The sequence below is a fragment of the Sparus aurata genome, chromosome 9, assembly GCF_900880675.1.
Source record: "Sparus aurata chromosome 9, fSpaAur1.1, whole genome shotgun sequence".
In the NCBI taxonomy this organism is placed as follows: Eukaryota; Metazoa; Chordata; class Actinopteri; order Spariformes; family Sparidae; genus Sparus; species Sparus aurata.
The window spans coordinates 1,913,764-1,933,050 of record NC_044195.1 but is presented as its reverse complement, the minus strand read 5'-3'; the positions used below and the strand labels follow the sequence as shown (position 1 = coordinate 1,933,050).

The 19,287-nt window shown below is 42.1% G+C and overlaps 1 protein-coding gene across 15 annotated transcripts in view; it reads right to left on the bottom strand.

Moving 5' to 3' along the window:
- lrch1 (leucine-rich repeats and calponin homology (CH) domain containing 1) overlaps positions 1-19,287 on the bottom strand; it is a 351,529-nt gene that overhangs the window by 177,957 nt on the left and 154,285 nt on the right. For all 15 annotated transcript variants that reach the window (XM_030428926.1, XM_030428929.1, XM_030428920.1 and 12 more), the window contains exon 6: positions 15,479-15,609. In XM_030428926.1, the coding sequence (XP_030284786.1) occupies positions 15,479-15,609 (131 nt within the window). The remainder of the gene's footprint in view (positions 1-15,478; positions 15,610-19,287) is intronic.

Here is a 19,287-nt window from a genome sequence, read left to right as displayed (position 1 = left end):
TCAGAGAATTCTAAAACACTCAGGTGATCCTGAGTCGTACACAGCTAAGGTGTTAAACACCATCCTCACCACTCCTCTAAAATGAGATGTTGTCCAAATTCAATTCCCACTGCCCCATGAAAGCCCTGGCATCGCCATGGTGCAGTGACATTCATCCTTTATGATCTGCAGGCTGGATCAGTTAGCAAAAAAATGATATGTAAACAATCAGGGATAGCTGTGATGTTGACTGCACAACACTGCAATGATGGTGGATAAGGGCTTCCAAATCAGCAGTTGATGCAAACGCAAGGTGTACTGCCCATCCAAACCTGCATACCATGTGTAGCGTGTCATCAGGAAGATATAACAGAGCAAAGTTTTTTATGGTATCATCCAACATTCACATGCCTACAACATTAACCAACCTGCAGTCACATGTATCCTGTTAAATTATCAGAACATGGCATTGGTCAAAAACAGGGTCAATTAAGGCTTGATGGACTTATGACACAAGACAATGTCACCACCACATCATGGAAACATAGCAAGAGGTTTCCATGATGTGATCACATGACAAAAGCTTTAAAGGTATAATTGGTAGAATATGGCGACAGTGTAGTGAGTTATAGAGGCAATTAAACTTATCTTTAAGAGAACTTGAATTCACAAGGGGTACCATTGTATTTTTGCATTTAGCGAAAAATAGCAGAGTTTTCATTTCTTGACATTTAGTGAGTTTATTTTGCCCACTTCATACACTAACAGCTGGCATAAATACAAACATAACCCCACTCCCTGACTACTAGGCAATGAGCTTAAAAGCTCCTCACTTTGCTACTGAACCCCAACATTGTTGTGTGAATTTTGTGGCAAGTGCAGGTGTTCAGGTACTCAACCTGCTCCTTCGGTCTACTACTAGTTTACCCCAATCAAACCAACAACTTATAATCAAAAGTAATTTAACCAACTCCCCCAAACCAGACAAAGACTCTACGGTGGCTAGCCCAAGCAGGGCATCCTGGTCGCTCACCTGCTCCACTTCACTCAACTAAGGCTGTGTCCTTACCTAAGCACCTTGGGTTTGATTCTGTATGTCATCCCCTTTCTACAAATAATCTTTAAAAAAGGAGCTGGGTCTGTGAGGCAACATCAGCACATGGAAAGGAGGGCTCTGTGTCTACATAAATAAAGCTAGGTGCTTAAACACAGTCAGAGTGGACGGCAGTGTTCAACAGATGTCTAATTTCTGATGCTAATATGTCAACCATATAATCTACCCATAGAATTCACCAATCCACCAAATCAAATTTTCCTTGTAGCTGTTGATTTTCATTAAACAAACCTCAGAACTGTTATACTTAAAGCTCCTGTTTGTAAGATGGTAAAACTGACGCTTTGGGTTTCCCAACTCATCAGATACTGACGCTTTAGGATTGTAGGTCGGGTTGCCACCATCTGAAAGCGTCAGTATCTGACGAGTTGGCAAACCCAAAGCATCAGTTTTACCATCTTACGAACAGGAGCTTTAAATCACAACAGCTCAAGATCCCCAATAGTGGAAGAAATATCCTGGATCATGTGTATACTATTCCCACATTCTCAATAATACCTATTAGATATTTTGCTGCTTCTACTGCCAACATACTATCAGTTGATGAAGAGGGTCAACCCATTGGCTAAAACTGTTAAAGCGGGGCAGATGAAGCTACAGCAGCCATAGTGGACTATTTTAAGTGCACAATTTGGCATATGTTCAAAGAAACAAGATTCAAACATTTGATATCATTGCCGGATTTGTCGGAAAAGATAAACAAAACTCACCACCCGAGAAGCCTTCCTTGTTGTGGGGAAGCCCTGTGAGTCGATTACCGAGTAATTTTTTTTTTTCGGATATTTCCGACAAATCCGGCAACGATATCAAATGTTTGTTGCCTCGAAATATTTGTAATGTTGCTGAAGTTTGGTGCTGTTCTGAGCATTATTTGTGGCTTTTTGATGGCGGTTTTATATTTGGACCCATTTACTGCAATGTATTGTTGTCGTGCGGTCGTTTCTGAGGATGCGGTCTGCAAACTTGATCTCTCGAGAGGGAATCTAACACAGTTTTACGGTGTGTTAGACCATGGATTAAACTTACACCGGAATATCCCTTTAAAAAATACATATATATGTTTTCATTTTCCATTTTATTTTTTATTTTTTCCCCCCGTTTTCGGTGCCCCCACAGATGACGGCGCCCCTAGCATTTGCCTATATTGCCTATGCCCAGGGCTGGCTCTGAAATTAACATACTTATGAGTTAGCTTATCTAAAACAAAAAATGTAATACATACAAGCAATGCCCGTTATAACGAGCGACGTGGGCCCGCCCTCCAGTAGGCTCACCACCTGCAGGAGGGTTCAGAAAGGGCTGGTGCAGTGTGATTTGGGTGGCAGTCGTGCCAGACGACCCAACCCTCGGACGGTGACTCTAACCATGGGGACATGGAATGTCACCTTGCTGGGGGGGACAGAGCCTGAGCTAGTGCGGGAGGTTGAGCTGTACCGGCTAGAGATAGTAGGGCTCACCTCCACGGACAGTCTGGGCTCTGGAACCCAACTCCTTGAGAGAGGCTGGACTCTCTTCTATTCTGGAGTTGCCCGCAGTGAGAGGCGGCGAGCTGGTGTGGGCTTGCTTATAGCTCTGTTGCTCCGGTGAACGAGAGGGTTGCTTTCCTGCGCCTTCGGGTCGGGGATAGGTCTCTCACTGTTGTTTCGGCTTACGGGCCGAACAGCAGTGCAGAGTACCCGGCCTTCTTGGAGGCACTGGGACGGGTACTGGAGAGTACTCCAACTGGGAACTCCATCGTTCTACTGGGGGACTTCAACACTCACGTGGGCAGCGACAGTGTTACCTGGAGGGGTGTGATAGGAAGGAATGACCTCCCAGATCTGAACCTGAGTGGTGTTTTGTTATTGGACTCCTGTGCTAGTCACAGTTTGTCCATAACAGACACTATGTTCAAGAATAAGGGTGTCCATATGTGCACCTGGCACCGGGATGCCCTAGGACAGAGGTCAATGATCGACTTTGTAGTCGTGTCATGTCTTGGACACTCAGGTGAAGAGGGGGGCTGAGCTATCAACTGTTTACCACCTGGTGGTGAGTTGGATCCGCTGGCAGGGGAGGAAGCTGTATAGACCTGGCAGACCCAAACACATTTTGAGGGTCTGCTGGGAACGTCTGGTTGAACCCTTTGTCAGGGAGGTCTTCAACACCCACCTCCGGGAGAGCTTTGACCAGATCCCAGGGGAGGCTGAGGATATTGGCTGAGGATATTGATTGGATATTGATTGGATATTGCTGTGGCCGTAAGGTCTCCGGTGCCTGACTTGGCGGCAATCCCCAAACCTGGTGGTGGACTCCGGAAGTAAGGGATGCTGTCAAGCTGAAGAAGGAGTCCTGGTTGGCTCAGGGGACTCCTGAGGCAGCTGACGGGTACCGACAGGCTAAGCGTGCAGCAGCGCGGGCGGTTGCGGAAGCAACAACTCAGGTCTGGGAAAAGTTCAGGGAAGCCATGGAAGAGGAGTATCGGTCAGCCTCGAAGAAATTCTGGCTAACCATCCGGCGCATCAGGAGGGGGAAGCAGTCCTCCACCAACACTGTTTACAGTGGAGGTGGGGAGCTGTTGACCTCGACTGGGGACATTGTCGGGCGGTGGAAGGAATACTTCGAGGATCTCCTCAATCCCACTGACACGCCTTCCATAGAGGAAGCAGAGGCTGGGGACTCAGAGGTTGACTCATTTATCACTAAAGCAGAAGTCACTAAGGTAGTCCAGAAGCTCCTCAATGCCAAGGCACCAGGGGTGGATGAGATCCGCCCTGAGTACCTCAAGTCTCTGGATGTTGTGGGGCTGTCTTGGCTGACACGTTTCTGCAGCATCGTGTGGCAGTCGGGGACAGTGCCTCTGGACTGGCAGACCGGGGTCGTGGTCCCCCAATTCAAAAAGGGGGATCGGAGGGTGTGTTCCAACTAACTATTGGGGGATCACTCTCCTCAGCGTCCCTGGGAAAGTCTGTTCCAGGGTACTGGAGAGGAGAATTTGGCCGATAGTTGAACCTTGGGTTCAGGAGGAACAATGCAGATTTCATCCTGGCCGCGGAACACTGGAGCAGCTATATACTCTCCGTAGGGTGCTCGAGGGTTCATGGGCGTTTGCCCAACCAGTGCACATGTGTTTTGTGGACTTGGAGAAAGCATTCGACCATGTCCCTCGTGGCATTCTGTGGGAGGTGCTCCAGGAGTACGGGGTCGGAGGCCCCCTACTAAGGGCTGTACGGTCCCTGTACGAACAGAGCAGGAGCTTAGTTCGCTTGTTTCGTCTTGTTTACGAGTGAGGGAAGGATGGAACCTGAGAAAGACAGGTGGACCGGTGCAGCGGCCGCAGTAATGCGGTCATTGTATCGGTCTGTCATGGTGAAGAGAGAGCTGAGCTGAAAGGCAAAGCTCTCGATTTACCGGTCAATCTACATTCCTACCCTCACCTATGGCCATGAACTTCGTGTCATGACCAAAAGAATAAGATCCCAGATACAAGCGGCCAAAATGAGTTTCCTCCGCAGGGTGGTGGGGCGCACCCTTAGAGATAGGGTGAGAACCTCTGTCACCCGGGAGGAGGTCAGAGTAGAGCCGCTGCTCCTCCACATCGAGAGGAGCCAGCTGAGGTGGCTTGGGCATCTCTTTCGGATGCCCCCGGGACGCCTCCCTCGTGATGTCCTCCTGGCATGTCCCGCCAGGAGAAGGCCCCTAGGATGACTCAGGACACGCTGGAGTGACTATGTTGCTCAGCTGGCTTGGGAACGCCTTGGGATCCTCCCAGAAGAGCTGGAGGAAGTGTCTGTGGAGAGGGAAGTCTGGGTGTCCCTGCTCAGGCAGCTGCCCTTGCGACCCGGCCCCAGATAAAACGGAAGAAGATGGATGGATGGATGGATGGATGGATGGATACAAGCGATGCCTCTGCAGGGGAATCAACAGGTTTTTTTCTGGTGTGATGAATTGCATTGATCACCAGCCTGCTGTTTTCAACATGTTTTCTAGCGATTTTTCCTCCCACTTCCTGTTTTAGCTCAGAAAGCAACTTCAAAATAAGAGTCTGCATGAAACGTCAAAATAAGAGTCTGCATGAAACTGAAAGTATACACTGTTAATTGCATAAAAAATGAGCTTAAATGCCTGAGAGGAAGAACAATCCTATATCAGCAAATTTGTTTATGATGGGTTGATCACAAAGACAGGATCAAGATCATTCCCCAACCAGAAAGCCTGGATGAATGGAGAGGTGAGGGGATTGGTGGTGGAAGTCTGCGGTGTACAGGGTGAACAGGAAAGGGGCCAGGACCGTTCTCTGTGGGCCCCTGTACTGCAGATTATTGTGTCTGACAAGTAGTCCTGAGTCCTCACATACTGTGGCCGGTTGGTGAGGTAATCCAGGATCCAGGATGTGAGGTGTTGGTTCACCCCTGCGAGCTCCAGCTTGTCCCCCAGGAGTGCAGGCTGAATAGTGTTAAAAGCACTGGAGAAATTAAAGAACATGGTCCTCACAGTGCTTCCAGGCTTCTCCAGGTGAGACAGTGATCTGTCCAGGAGGAAGATGATGGCATCGTCCACTCCGATGCCAGGTTGATAAGCAAACTGGAGTGGGTCCATAAAAGGATCCACCAGAGGGTGGAGATGGACGAGGACCAGCCGCTACAGAGTCTTCATCAGGTGTGAAGTGAGAGCAACTGGTCTGTAGTTGTTGAAGTCTTTTGGGGGAGGGATCTTTGGTACAGGTACCACGCAGGAGGTTTTCCACATCAGTGGCACTTTTCCCAGCTTCAGGCTTATTTTGAAGATGTATTCCACAATCCTGCACAGCTGGTCTGCACAGGACTAGAGGAGCCTGGAGCTGATCCCAAGTGTGTTGCATTGGCCGGGAATCGAACCTCCTCCCTCCTCCCATTGTGGCAGGCAAGAATTCTACCACTGAACCACCAATGCGAAGCATACAACACCACCAGAACAGGACTGAAAGGATCAGGAGACTGGAGAGGGACCTCAACACTGACAGCACTAAAGATATGCTGAGGGTATGCTGAGCACATTTCATGCATGCTTTGATTTCCTCAACGACAACTCAGTTGTAAGGTCTACTCTGCCTCCAGAGGACTAGCCACTGCCAGTAACCACAGCAGATAAGAGAAAAATCCTCCCGAGAATAAATATAAATAAGGCTGTTTGTCCAGATATTATACCTGGCTGTGTACTAAACATGACCCAATCAACTACCTGATTACTGACATTACTGACATTTTTAACATCTCACACGAGACTGTTCCCTTCTGACTCAAGACAGCCAACATCATTCCTGTACCTAAAGGCCCCCACACACCGCTCAGACTCAAACCAACAGTCAACTGCATTTATCCAACCACTCCGTTGCCTCTCGTCTGACCCGTTTGGCAGAAAAGTTGCATTGAACACACCTCTTCGACGTGCTGCCAACTCCACAGTAGCCTGTACTCTGCACTTGCGCGAAATGCAATAAGCGGGTGGCGCTAGTGTTGTGTATAAAAAAGACGCTGGACGAAAGCTTTATGCACGCAACTCTCTTTACTTTTGAACAAAAAGAAACTTAACTATACTTAACTCAGACAAAAACTGCTGAATACTAAACATGCAGCGATGCATTACCAAACAAACACAGGGACATAGCAGCTAGTCTCGTGCCAGTAACGTTACTCCAAAACATGAAAACGGGAAATGACAGAAAGGAGTGCATAGAAAAACGAAGCGCACAGAGTATTCCGCCCCTCCGACACACCGCACCGCACCGCACCGCACTTCGCTAGCACACTGCCAATCAGAATGGTCATACAGCTGGCATACAGCCAACCAGAGTATCCAATGGCTCAGACGGCCGACAGCCAACCTCCTCAGAGTTCACATATTGAATCGGATCAGAAAACGTCCGCGCGGCTCCGAAAGCTTCCAACACAGCTGAACACACCGAACAGATTTGTTCCCGACGTCCAACGGTTGGGCCGGTGTGTTCTGGCCTTAAAAAGTCTGCTGTGTCTAGTCTTAATGACTACTGCAGTATGACTCTCACCCCTATCCTGATGGGGCAATGCTTTGAGAAGCTGGTTTTCCAGCACATCAAATACAACATCCCTGCCAGCCTGGCTCCTCACCTTGACGCTTTCAAAACATCATAGGATGCCATATTCACTGCCCTTTACTCACTTTTCACACACCTTGAGAATAGGATAGGCATCAGGATAACATTTGTTGACTTCAGCTCAGCATTGAACACAATCTCACGTATGAAGCTAATTGGAAAACTAAATACTCTAGGCTTGAGTACAAACACTGGTTGTTGGATTTCAAACAAGCTATTGAGTACGGATTGGCAGTCACACACGTTGTGTTAGTGCAACACAGGAGCCCACCTGTGTGCTCGGCCCACCCCTGTTCACAGTGTACACCCATGACTGCACTCCTAGACATCAAGAGAACTCCATTGTTAAGTATGTAGACAACACGGCCATCATCAGCTGCATTACAAACATCAATGGGGAGGAAATCAACAATCTTACAGTGTGGGGCACAGAGAACAATCTATTGCTCAACGTCAGCAAAATTGGTGAGTCGATTTTAAGAAACTTTTGAGTCTAACGTTACACCAGCCACGGTTCTGGAGTATTTACGGATGTTTGGACCATCACAAAAGTCCAGCGCAAACTTTGCCAGTGGGTAGTAACAATACATACTCACGTATCTACCAGTAACTATGCAGTATACTCTCTGTGTGACTTACTCTCATGTTTTTGATCTCTGAGCTCTCATTTTTGGATGCCTTTGTTTGACACTGTTTTTGTCTCTACCTTTCCCCAGCAACCATCTGCTCAGCCTTCCACCCCGCCATCCTTCTCCAGTCTTCAAGTTCTACCAGCTAAGTCCCAGTAACCTGGTGAGACCACTCTATCCAGCCACTCATCGATAAAGATAAATGTTTTGTTTCTCCACAACTCCTCATGTCCAATTGGGTCCAACCGAAAACCAAAACCTCACAACATTTTACATTATATGTAAGGTAAAGGAAATAACAATTCCTGACAGACCAAAAAGGCAAGTGATTAATGAACAATTCTAGCCATGTCAATAACTGCAGGTCAGATTTCTTTTGTTGATTTTAAGTTGATGGCAAGCTAACCCAGATAAGAACTCTGGATCCTTATATTTAAGTTCACTATCTGATTAACCCAAAGGCAAGGATTGCTGACCTTAACTTCTGCCAAGTGGTAGGGTAAAGATTGTAAACTTCACAAGCCCAACACCTTACATGCCATAAAGATAGTTACATAGTTATTTTGTTTGACCAGACTATTAAGAATCCACCTGTCACACATGGCACCACTCCACCACCGCAAGTTAATTCTCAAACTGTGGAAAACAGTGGAATTTATTCACACGTGAATTTTGTTAGTGTGGCTACAAAGACAATTTTGTAATTTTGTCTTGGTACTGACAACCATCCTGAATTATCTTATCATAAGTAGATAGATAGATAGATAGATAGATAGATAGATAGATAGATAGAATAGACAGTAGGCATTAAGAGTAGTAGCTCTGCGTTTGTGAGTTGACACCTGGCATTAACATGTGTCTCAACATGTATATCATGTGACCACCTTTGATCAGATCTCACTTCCCTGCACTTTAGTTTTTTACTGTGAAAACCACAAATATGTTTAATGAACCATTTTTATTACTTATAATGCAAATATAAATTGTTGTTTGCTAAATTTGTGCACAAGTTATATGTAACTATTTACATTTAAATGCAGTCAATGCCTCAGGCACATGGCTCCTCAACTCCTTCCTGCCTGCTCCACATTCAGCCATCTCCTCCTCCTCTTGTTTTGACTTATTAAACAAAAAAACGACCACACTACACACTAAACACGCCACACCAAACACTACATAACACACTATCTATGCACTCCAAACACGGTAAATGTCACAGATCTCTCAACTCTCAAAACTTGATATCTCTATCGCTGTCTCTGTCACCGTCACTGTACCTCCCAACACTTCCGCCTGTTCCTCGGCAACCAAATCACGTGATTTGCCATATAATTTTGTGATTGGTTGGTGTGGTGCCTTTTTCCACCTATAGGAAAGGGAGTAACACATTTTTTTTTTTTTAGCTTGCAAAAACTTGCGTGCGTCGACTCAGGAGGTGGGGCGTGGGGGTGGGCTCTGCAGTGATTGGCTCTGGTGTGCACATGGCTATGGTGGCTATGGTGGCTATGGTTGACAATGCTAGCGGAATTGGTTAATCATTTATGAAATCATTTATTAACGGTATCATTGTAGTCCAAACAAATCCGACGTTGCACACCAGAGCCGTCCCTGGGCATAGGCAGTGTAGGCAAATGCTAGTTTCACCGTCATCTGCGGGGGGCGCCGAAAGCGGGGGGAGAAAAAAAATTATATTAATAAAAATGTAAAATATATATATGTTTTACCAGTGCCATTAGTACTATTATTTCGAAATATTATATAAGCCCACAGCAATATATCGTCATAGCAAGGACCATTAAATAACAGAGAGGCCTTTTTCTGGTTCCTGGCTCATTGCACTGTACCTGTTCTCTGCGAGGGGGGCGGGTCGAGAGGCGAGCTGCCTGAATCTGACCACACCCAGACCCAGAGAGAGATTTACTGATACTGTAGCGGAAATACAAGGTCCCAAAGACTGAAACCATCCGGCACCCAGTGAAGGAAAAGAAGGAAAGAAGAAGAAGGAAAACGTAAAAAGGATACAGGTACAGTAACGTCAATGTGATGAAGTGAATTAAATCAATAGTTTAATGATCGTAGTTACCGTTGTTGGAGCATAGTGTTAGCTTGCTAGCTTACTTCGGTCGATAGCAGCATTGTTTAATAATCAGTAAATAGCTGAGTCGACCTGAGTTAATGTTACTCCACCTTAAATTAATCAGGGACATTTGGAAAGTTAACATTAGGCCTGTTCAGGTGTTATTTTACACGTGTCTTTCCTGCTTGTATGTTAGTTAAATGCTAGGGTAGTTGTAAGCCTTTGGTTTGTGTTACAGTGTATGTTTGTTAAAGTTTACATCAGTGTTAAAGTGCAGTTAAAGTGTATTACTGTTAATACCCCACACCTTAGCTTTCCCATATCATTCATAGGCGAAATATACACACTGCACTTTCACTCTGGTTAGACTGAATTGGTTTTCAATGACAATAAAGTTGAATGAATCTTATCACATTTTCATTATTAGTCTGTATTAGTCTTATGTATCGCACACATCAAGCATCTGTTGGTTTTGTTGTTGTTGTTTTTTTATTCAAATCTAACATCCAGTGCTCACGTATACTTCTCTTCTCTCTTCAGATGCACTTTTAACATATTTCACCAGCAGCCCAGTGACACAGCATCAGGTGCTTCTGTCCCTCTACCTCAGCACAGCAGAGTGACACAGCATCAGGAATAAAGGCTGCACCAACAGACCCTCTTAATCAGTGCTGAAAAAATCAAAAGAAGCTAGCTGATATACTCAAACAGAAATGATAGCTTGCACTGCTTCTGCTGCTAAATGTTTTCTCCAAAAGATTACAGACTTAATAATGAAGGACTAAAGGACTGGACAAATGCAAGCCACTTGCTGAAGGTTCATGAGGATAGCCAGGAGCACAATACCCACATGGCAACATGGAAGGAGTTGGGGGTTGTTTTGCAAAGCAGCTGACAATATATAAGCGAGAGATGGCACTCTGAGGCTGAGAGATAATATGTTTGCACAATGCCTTATTTATATTGTATTTTTATCACTTGTTTCTTTCCTCAGTTTTTATTAGGTGTGATATTTTTGACTTAAAAGAAATACAATCTTGAATACATACATGCAGTTGTGTGAGTGAATGAAAATTGATTGTGAAATAGACTGCAAGAGGGCGCTGGCTAAGATCTTGCCTAGGGCACCAAATTACTCAGGGCCGGCACTGTTGCACACCCTTCAACCACACAGCAGCCATGTTGAAAATCTCAGGTCAGTCTGATCCTGATCGCCAGAGATATTTGAGGCACACATACACAGACAGATAGACACACAGACAGACAGTGATTTCTTGCTTTTATAGGGAGATATGTTTTTGAGTATGTCTGGGGCCTTGGGATAAAGCCAGTATTATGTGAACTGTATACTGTCTACAAGGGAATATTACAGTATGCATATTTGGGTCCCAAAACAATTTTATACAACAAGCACTCAGTCTACCAGCCTGATACTGGGAGATAATGGGAATTCCATTAATGGACTAAGAGATAAGCATTGTTTATATTTAACGATACATTTTAATTAACATACCTCATAGTGTGCTCATATTAACAGGTACATACTTTTATTAAAATGCTTTAGAAAATAAATTAACTGCTAACGTTATATAATAAACTCAATCTCCTGCTGTAGCACTGTAACACTGAGCCACTACAGCAAGCTCAAAGGGTCAAAACGCAAACTCAAATTCCAATTGGTGTAAAATACAGCCCCCACTAGTGGAGATATTGAGATTCCTATAACATAAGTGTTTTACTTCTAGTATTTTTTTTCCAGATTTATATGCAGTACAGCAAGATGCTACAAAAATAAATATTTGAACGACCGACTAAGATGTGATTTGCATCATTGCTGCTAATATAACTCATGATATGATGTCTTAAGAAGTGAATGATTTAACTGGTTAAATTGTTTGGGTTTTTTTTGTTATATTTGTTACAGAGAGTAAAGTACCCAAAAAAGGTACATTGGGTACTAGTGTCAACTTCCAGTTATCAGTTTCGGTTCAAATGTGAACTGTATCCAACCCTAAAAAATAGTAATAAATGTATAAATATTGTTACACCATTTCACTGTCTGGAATCACACATACCCTGGTCCATTTAAATAAGTAACAATCATGTAAAAAGGCTTGCTTACCAAATTTCCAAACTTTTCTTGGCTTTAAAACTTGTTTTTTTGTTTTTTTCTTACTTATTTTAGGTTTCCAAATTTGCAAGAACAATAAACCGTATTACCCCTAAAAACTCAATAATAAAAAAACTATAAGATAAATGAGTAACAACAGTAACTAAATAAATATAACAACATGAATTAAACATATAACGGTAATAAAACAAGACAAAACAAAAGTATACATTTATCACATTGTGATACATTTGTCACTTAAATAAATCAACCATGATACCTGGACGTTTTTATTAATTTTCAATGAAGGCAGTTTAAAGATTACAGAGGATCTACAAATGGTAAAGGTAATGTTTCTGTATATTCAATAAAAGGCTGCCAGATCTTTAAAAAGGCATCATAACTGTTCTTCAAGACATGGGTAATCTTCTCTAAGGGCAAACAGGTGGTCATTTCTGATATCCATTTGATTTGGAGAGGGGGGAATCCGACTTCCAGGTTAATGAAATACACTTTCTTGAAACAGCAGGGGCTATATCAATTAATTTTCTAGAACTTAGTTTCAAGTTTGTAGTGTTTGCTAGCAGACAGAGACCTGGGTCACATGAAATTGGTGTATCCATGATTTTAGTCAGGGTGTCACATAAATCATACCAAAATGCGGGACTTTTAAACACTGCCACGTGCAGTGTAACATGGTACCCTCAACAACCACACATCTGAAAAAGACATCTGGAATTGCAGGATTATACTGGTGTCATGTTTGGGGGTTGAGGTAGTTAGTGAGTAAATTGATGAAGAAAATTATAATTAACTTGTTTAAATCCGGCATTTAGAGTAGCAAATAAACTATTCTGACTTAAGTCAGTCCATAGGTCCTTGTTTATAGTCAGTCACCACTCTCTTGATAAGTGCATCTTTTATTTAGGACAGTCCTACATCATAAGTGAATATATCTAAAATTGTCCTAAAACTTTGTGACTGTGAAGTATTTCCTCCACCTTTCACAAGTAGCGTTATTTGATTACCCAAGCTTTTGTTCAGGAATACTCTCATGTAAATGATAGAAGAAGTGTTTGTTCTATAAATCAGAGACATCAAGAAGTCATTACTGTAGCATTGCTCAAGGTATCTTATCCGTTTATTGTGCCCACGCTTAATTATTTTGTTATCAGAGATCATTGGTATGAGTTTATTTTTCCACAAGGGCATTTTGGGTGACAGATCATTCCTCACACCAATAATCATATGAACTCATACCATAACCTGACCATATGGACAGTAAACGGGTTCTTGTTTGTCCTCATATTTTTTGGGGCCAAAATTCAAAAAGGTACCTGGTCTTGAAATAATATTTTTTTGACAATAACTGCAAAAACAGGAAGTGTTGCATATCTCCACATTGGTGTGTCCGATTGCCATGAAATTTGGGTCAGTACTTCAACATGTTCCCTTTAGGCTCTATGCAAAATTAGGGGACATGACCAGTAGATGTCGCTCTTACATTTCAAGATTTGTAAATCTGAACATCGGCTTGGTCGATTAAGACGAAACTTGGGTCAATCATTGCCCATGGTCCCCTGAGGTCAGCTGAAGAAGGTGTCACCAATCCGCCCCCAGCTGGCGCTCTGATGGCAGTCTAAGTACATTTTTGACACTGTGACCCAAACTGTAATATATACTAAAGGATATTCATATGAGTGGTACAGACTAGTGCCAGTAGCCTACACACCAAAAATGACCTGTGTCCACCAGCAGGTGGTGCTATAATAAGGGCAACACGTTTTGGCCAATAACTCCCACATATCTTGAATATTCATATCCCCATGTTCTCTGAATTGAGCTGAATCTTGTGATATAGGCCACGCCCATTTCTGCCTTTTTACCCGCAAATTCACAAAATGTTGCAAGCCCACTTTTTTTAAGCATCTCCAAGGTGATTCGACCGATTTGCACCAAACTTCGCACACAACATCCGTGAACAGTCATGACAAAAAGGTATCAAAATAATTCTGATATTCCAAACAATACTTAAGTTATTAAATAACAACTTCCCGAAGATTTTCATCAAAACAGGAAGTGTTGCATAGCTCCACATTGGTGTGTCCAAATGGCATGAAACCCAGGTTCCTACTTACCCATGAGCCTCTAAGGCTCTGTACAAAGGCACACCCCAACTGCCACAGCTTTGCATGAGTGGAGCGAGGGCCCTTTCATCACAGCTTGCAGCTTTAATTTTTCTTTTAACCGTTAGTAGGGCCTAAGAGAAAAAAGCAGGCAGAGTTTAAGCTCAGCTGCCAAATTTGTAACATCCATAAAAAGAGGGACAAGTAGGCCCTTAAACTCCTTGTAAAATTCAGGAGGAAAACCATCCTGAACAGTTGATTAGGAGATGGCTTTTCAATTTCCTTTTGAGTGAAAGGACAGTTTAACTCAATCTGGTCCTCTACTGTTAATCTTGATAGTTCAATGTTTGATTAGACTGAGTCAATCATGGTACGATCATCTGGGGATTTTGATATATATAACGAAAAATAATAGTGTTTAAAACAATCATCAATTTCTCTTGAGTTTCTCGTAGTAGTCCCATTTTTAGTTTCCATAGAATGAATGGTTCCCGATGTCTCCTCTGTCATCCACTGCCAGACACATGGTTTTAATTTTAAAAGCTTTGTGTCTGTCACTCAAGCAATTATGCAGTGATCAATGACATTGTTTGCACATACAGTGATGGCTTTTCTACTTGTAAGGAGTGTTTTGAAAAACTAAAACAAATCAAGAATCCTTGGCTTTTCAGTATAATTAGGATCTATATTTTTTTGGCAGATTGAGTTGAGTTGAGTTAGAAAAATATTTGAAAGGATCAGAGACAGGAGCAAACCTGTCCCAATTGAAGTGCCCCATAAAAACCAGCCCATTTTAGTAACAGAAATTCCATCATTCAAGCTTGCAAGATGTATTTCTTTTGAAGGATTTGTTCATCAACACTATTAACATAACAGAAGTCATTTTAGTGTGTTAAGTTTGCAGCTACAGCAGAACAGAAGCAGCACTATAACAGCACAATAGTGGAAGGAGATATAGACACGTGAGTTTAAGTCTTTTGCTCTAAATTAGGGTGACAGGGGCTTTTCCAAGTATAACTGCATTACTTTTTTGCACTACCAGTTACTACATTACTGTTTTTTGATCCTGTAACATTACTTTGTTGGTCATTTCTCTTCTATGTGATGAGTGAAAGATCTTTTTAGCTGTCAGACTGTGAGCACCATCAGATCGACACACCCCTGATCTGAATCTACGGTTTTTCCATTCACACAGATGCTGGCTCGCCTCTTCTGAAGCCTGGATACTATCTCTGGAGGCGGATCAGCAGGCACCCTCTTCACCTCAGTAACTTTCACTTGGATGGCAATGTGGAGAATTGGTGCATGATACCCACGCTAAAAGGGCAGTGTGATTGGGACTAGTAACTGACCTTCCAGAGGTGGGTTGTGATAGGCTGAGTTGCTCCATTACAGGCAGATAGAGCGAGTTAGGCATCTTTTCACTGCGACATGCCTCGAGGCCCAAATACTTGAATATATGAACTTTGCCCTTTATACAGATCTGAAAAGGAAAAGAAAGATTTCAATTCAGACAAAGTGAAAAGCGGATTTCTGTTTTCTTACCAGCCTGACTTGTTGGACTGACACACACTCACACACAAAAATTCAAAAGTGAAAATATTAAAGATACTGTTGCGACACTGGTAAAAATATTGCATTTTCTTTTAGTACATCTAATAAAGATTAAATGCACCAACTGAAAATCATTGTTAGTGACAGAAATTAAACCAGAACAGTTGTGTATGCTACACCTTATTAATATATATAAATGTTTGCAAAATGATTATTAATATTAATTCAGTTATTAGTAATTATTAATACTAATAACTATACCATAACAGACCATACTAACTACTAGACTACTAAAAACTGTTTCTTTACCCTCTCAACCTCCTCTGTCAAAGCCATGGGCATGGGAGCCACTGTAGAGTCACATCACTCAGTCACTTAAGACGTTCTCAATTTTTCTTCAAACATCACACACTATGGCAGATTACATCAACTCAAGTTTTGGTGCTGGCTTTGCATGCCTACATTGGCATCTAAACATGACTGGTCCTCAGACCACTGTCAATTTCGCATCCATAGCCTTGCACTTTTGTTTATTCTCCCTTGGATAAGTCAGAACATGCTACACCAGCTCATCATATTGTGCATTGTAAGATCTGGACTAACCCCATCAACAGAGATTACGTCTAAGATGCCTATGTACTGTATTGCAGAGATATCCACCGCCAAGCAGTCGGGGATGGACCATCTCTTCTTGTAATAAGTTCTCCAGGCCTAGGGGCAATAGTGAGTCACTGTGGTCTCTCTATCCTCTCAAGCTGTTGCTTCATCTAATACAGTTTTTCTCGATTGTTTACACACATTTTCTGAAAGCATGCCTCATACTCTCAGAACTCTACACACAAATCAAAAATCACACACACAATGGGCAAAACCCCTCAATTCTCCTGCAAAAGGAAACTTTACATTCAAAACAATGTTATTTCTTCTCAAAATGGTATTTTGTTTTCAAATGACACACACAAACCATCAATTGAATAGACATTTATAAGAACCAGTTGAACACTGATGTGCTCAGTGTAAAACACTATGATGAATGGACAACACTTCTTCTTCATTCATCATAATGACTTGGGCCTTTTTTGTTCAGTTACACTTACTACAGTCAGTACATACATAAGTGTGCTGTAAAATATTTGAGAATATTGTTTTTATACTCAGGACACACAAATACACAGTAACATATATATTTTATTTTTCCCACAAAACAATGTACACAGTGTACATCCCAACCAACACAAAGTTACGGAGCCCCTTAAGGGACATGGGGGAAAAAAAAAAATGATGGGTGAAAAAAAAAAAATGATGGGTGAAAAAAAAAAAAAAGATGTCATTTTTGCGAGATCTCGCAAAACCTTTGCGAGATCTCGCAAAAATGACATCTTTTTTTTTTTTTTCACCCATCATTTTTTTTTTTTCACCCATCATCACGTGAGTTGTGCTCATGCTGAAAACGTGACTTGTGGCACACGTGACATCACTCCCCGAGTCAGGAAGAAAGCAGAACTATATATTTTTACTAAGGAAAATGACAAAAATAATGATAAGTAACTTTAATCTGATTACTGGTTTGTAAATGTTGACGTGTTAGATTACTCGTTAATGAAAAAAGTGGTCAGATCACTGCGCAGATAGTCTTTTTTTAACGGGTCCGGGGACATTTCGAAAATTTTGAAAATTGGGCTGTTTAAAGATGCAATTTCAACATAGTTTGAGAAGGAAAAGAAGGCCAATCGTTGGGTCCTCATCGTCATATTTTAATCACAAATAAAGCTAATTTTCCCTCACTAGGCCTACTGAGTATTTTATATATATTACAGCCTATAATAAGACCTGTGTGCATAGGCTATAAGAGCAGGAAGAACATTCCTTATTATAAGTTCTTGGCTTCATTGACTATCTGCATCAGATCTGCAGGAAGCTTTGTAGGTATTAAGAGACAAATATCGTCATTTAACATCGTCAATAAACCCACAAACGTAATAAAAATCTGCAGCATTTAATGTTATAAACCCACAAATGTAATAGTACAATGAATAATGGTAGGGGTCGTTGTTGTTTGTTTGTTTGCCTATACACCTACTAATACTACTGACCGTGGGCCCAAAATCCAGCTGCTGACTCTCCGCTGTCACACAGCGGACCCCTGTGACCAAAGTGTCAGCTGGACTTCAGAAGGGCCAGAATTCAAAACTACTAGAACGGCCGTAAGCTGTCATTTGGACCGCTAGATTTAAACTCTATAATCTGTCATGTAAATACCCAACTGAGTGATGAATGCATTCATGTGTCATGATATTTAAAAAAACAAAAAAACAACAACGAAATAACTCCAAAATTAACACGTTAAGAAGTTTAATTATACATTTATCAATATTCACATCATCGCACATAGTAAACTGTAATCATTGCATATTTACACAAGATTTTAATAGAGAAACACATAGAAAATTAACAACTAAAAGTAACTTACTTGACTCTGAAACATTTTATTTTAACACTTAATATATAATAAAACAATAATAGTAAAATAATTATCGAAAAAGCTGGAAACGAGCTGATCTAAAACAAACAAAGAGCCGTTGTGATCACTGGTCACATCTCCGCACATTACCTCCGCTCTCGTACAGTTACCACACACGGGCTTGTGGCATTTCAAGTGTCCGGTGTTTGGTTCCGTTTGCAGCGGACCGGCACTGCCTCCGTGTCCGTGTCAGCGAAGATGGCCAGTGGCGGTCTTCTATAACATCCTCCTCGACCTGGCTGGGATCAATGCCCGCATCTTGTTCAAGGAGTTCTCAAAGTGATCGAAACGGCTCTTTTTTTTGTTTGTTTGTTTTAGATCAGCTCGTTTCCAGCTTTTTCGATTATCATTATTTATTTTATTATATATTAAGTGTTAAAATAAAATGCTTCATGATCAAATAAGTTACTTTTAATTGTTTTTTCTTGTTCTGTGTTTTCTCTATTAAAACCTTGTGCAATAATTACGGTTTACTATGACATCGATAAATGTATAATTAAACTTGTTAAAATGTACACTTTGGTGTTATTTCGTTGTTAAAAAAAATATCATGACACAATGAATGCATTCATCACTCAGTTGGGTATTTATATGAGACATTATAGGGTTTAAATCCAGCGGTCCAAATGAAGCTTACGGCCGTTCCCTGCGCACTCGCCCGGCTGCCGGCTGCGCATAGAGATCGATGTTGTCCGTCGAGCTCGGAGGACGGCTTATTTTAGTACAAAATCGGGGTTTTGGTCCTTGTAGCTCATAGTCTATGCTATTATGGTGGGACAGAGGCATCATTTGTGTTTGAAAAACGTTTCACTTCAGATTTATTGATCCCGGAAGTTCGAATCTGTGAATAACTTTCCAACTTTACCGAACGACCAGCAAAGTGTTGCAGCTTTTGCGGGATCTCGCAAAGGTTTTGCGAGATCCCGCAAAAATGACACCTTTTTTTTTTTTCACCCATCATTTTTTTTTTCACCCATCTTTTTTTTTCCCCCCCATGTCCCTTAAGGGGCTCCGTACAAAGTTGCATATACAACAATATACGGTCTACATACAAAACAACAGAAGAATTTACTGAACACAGTTACA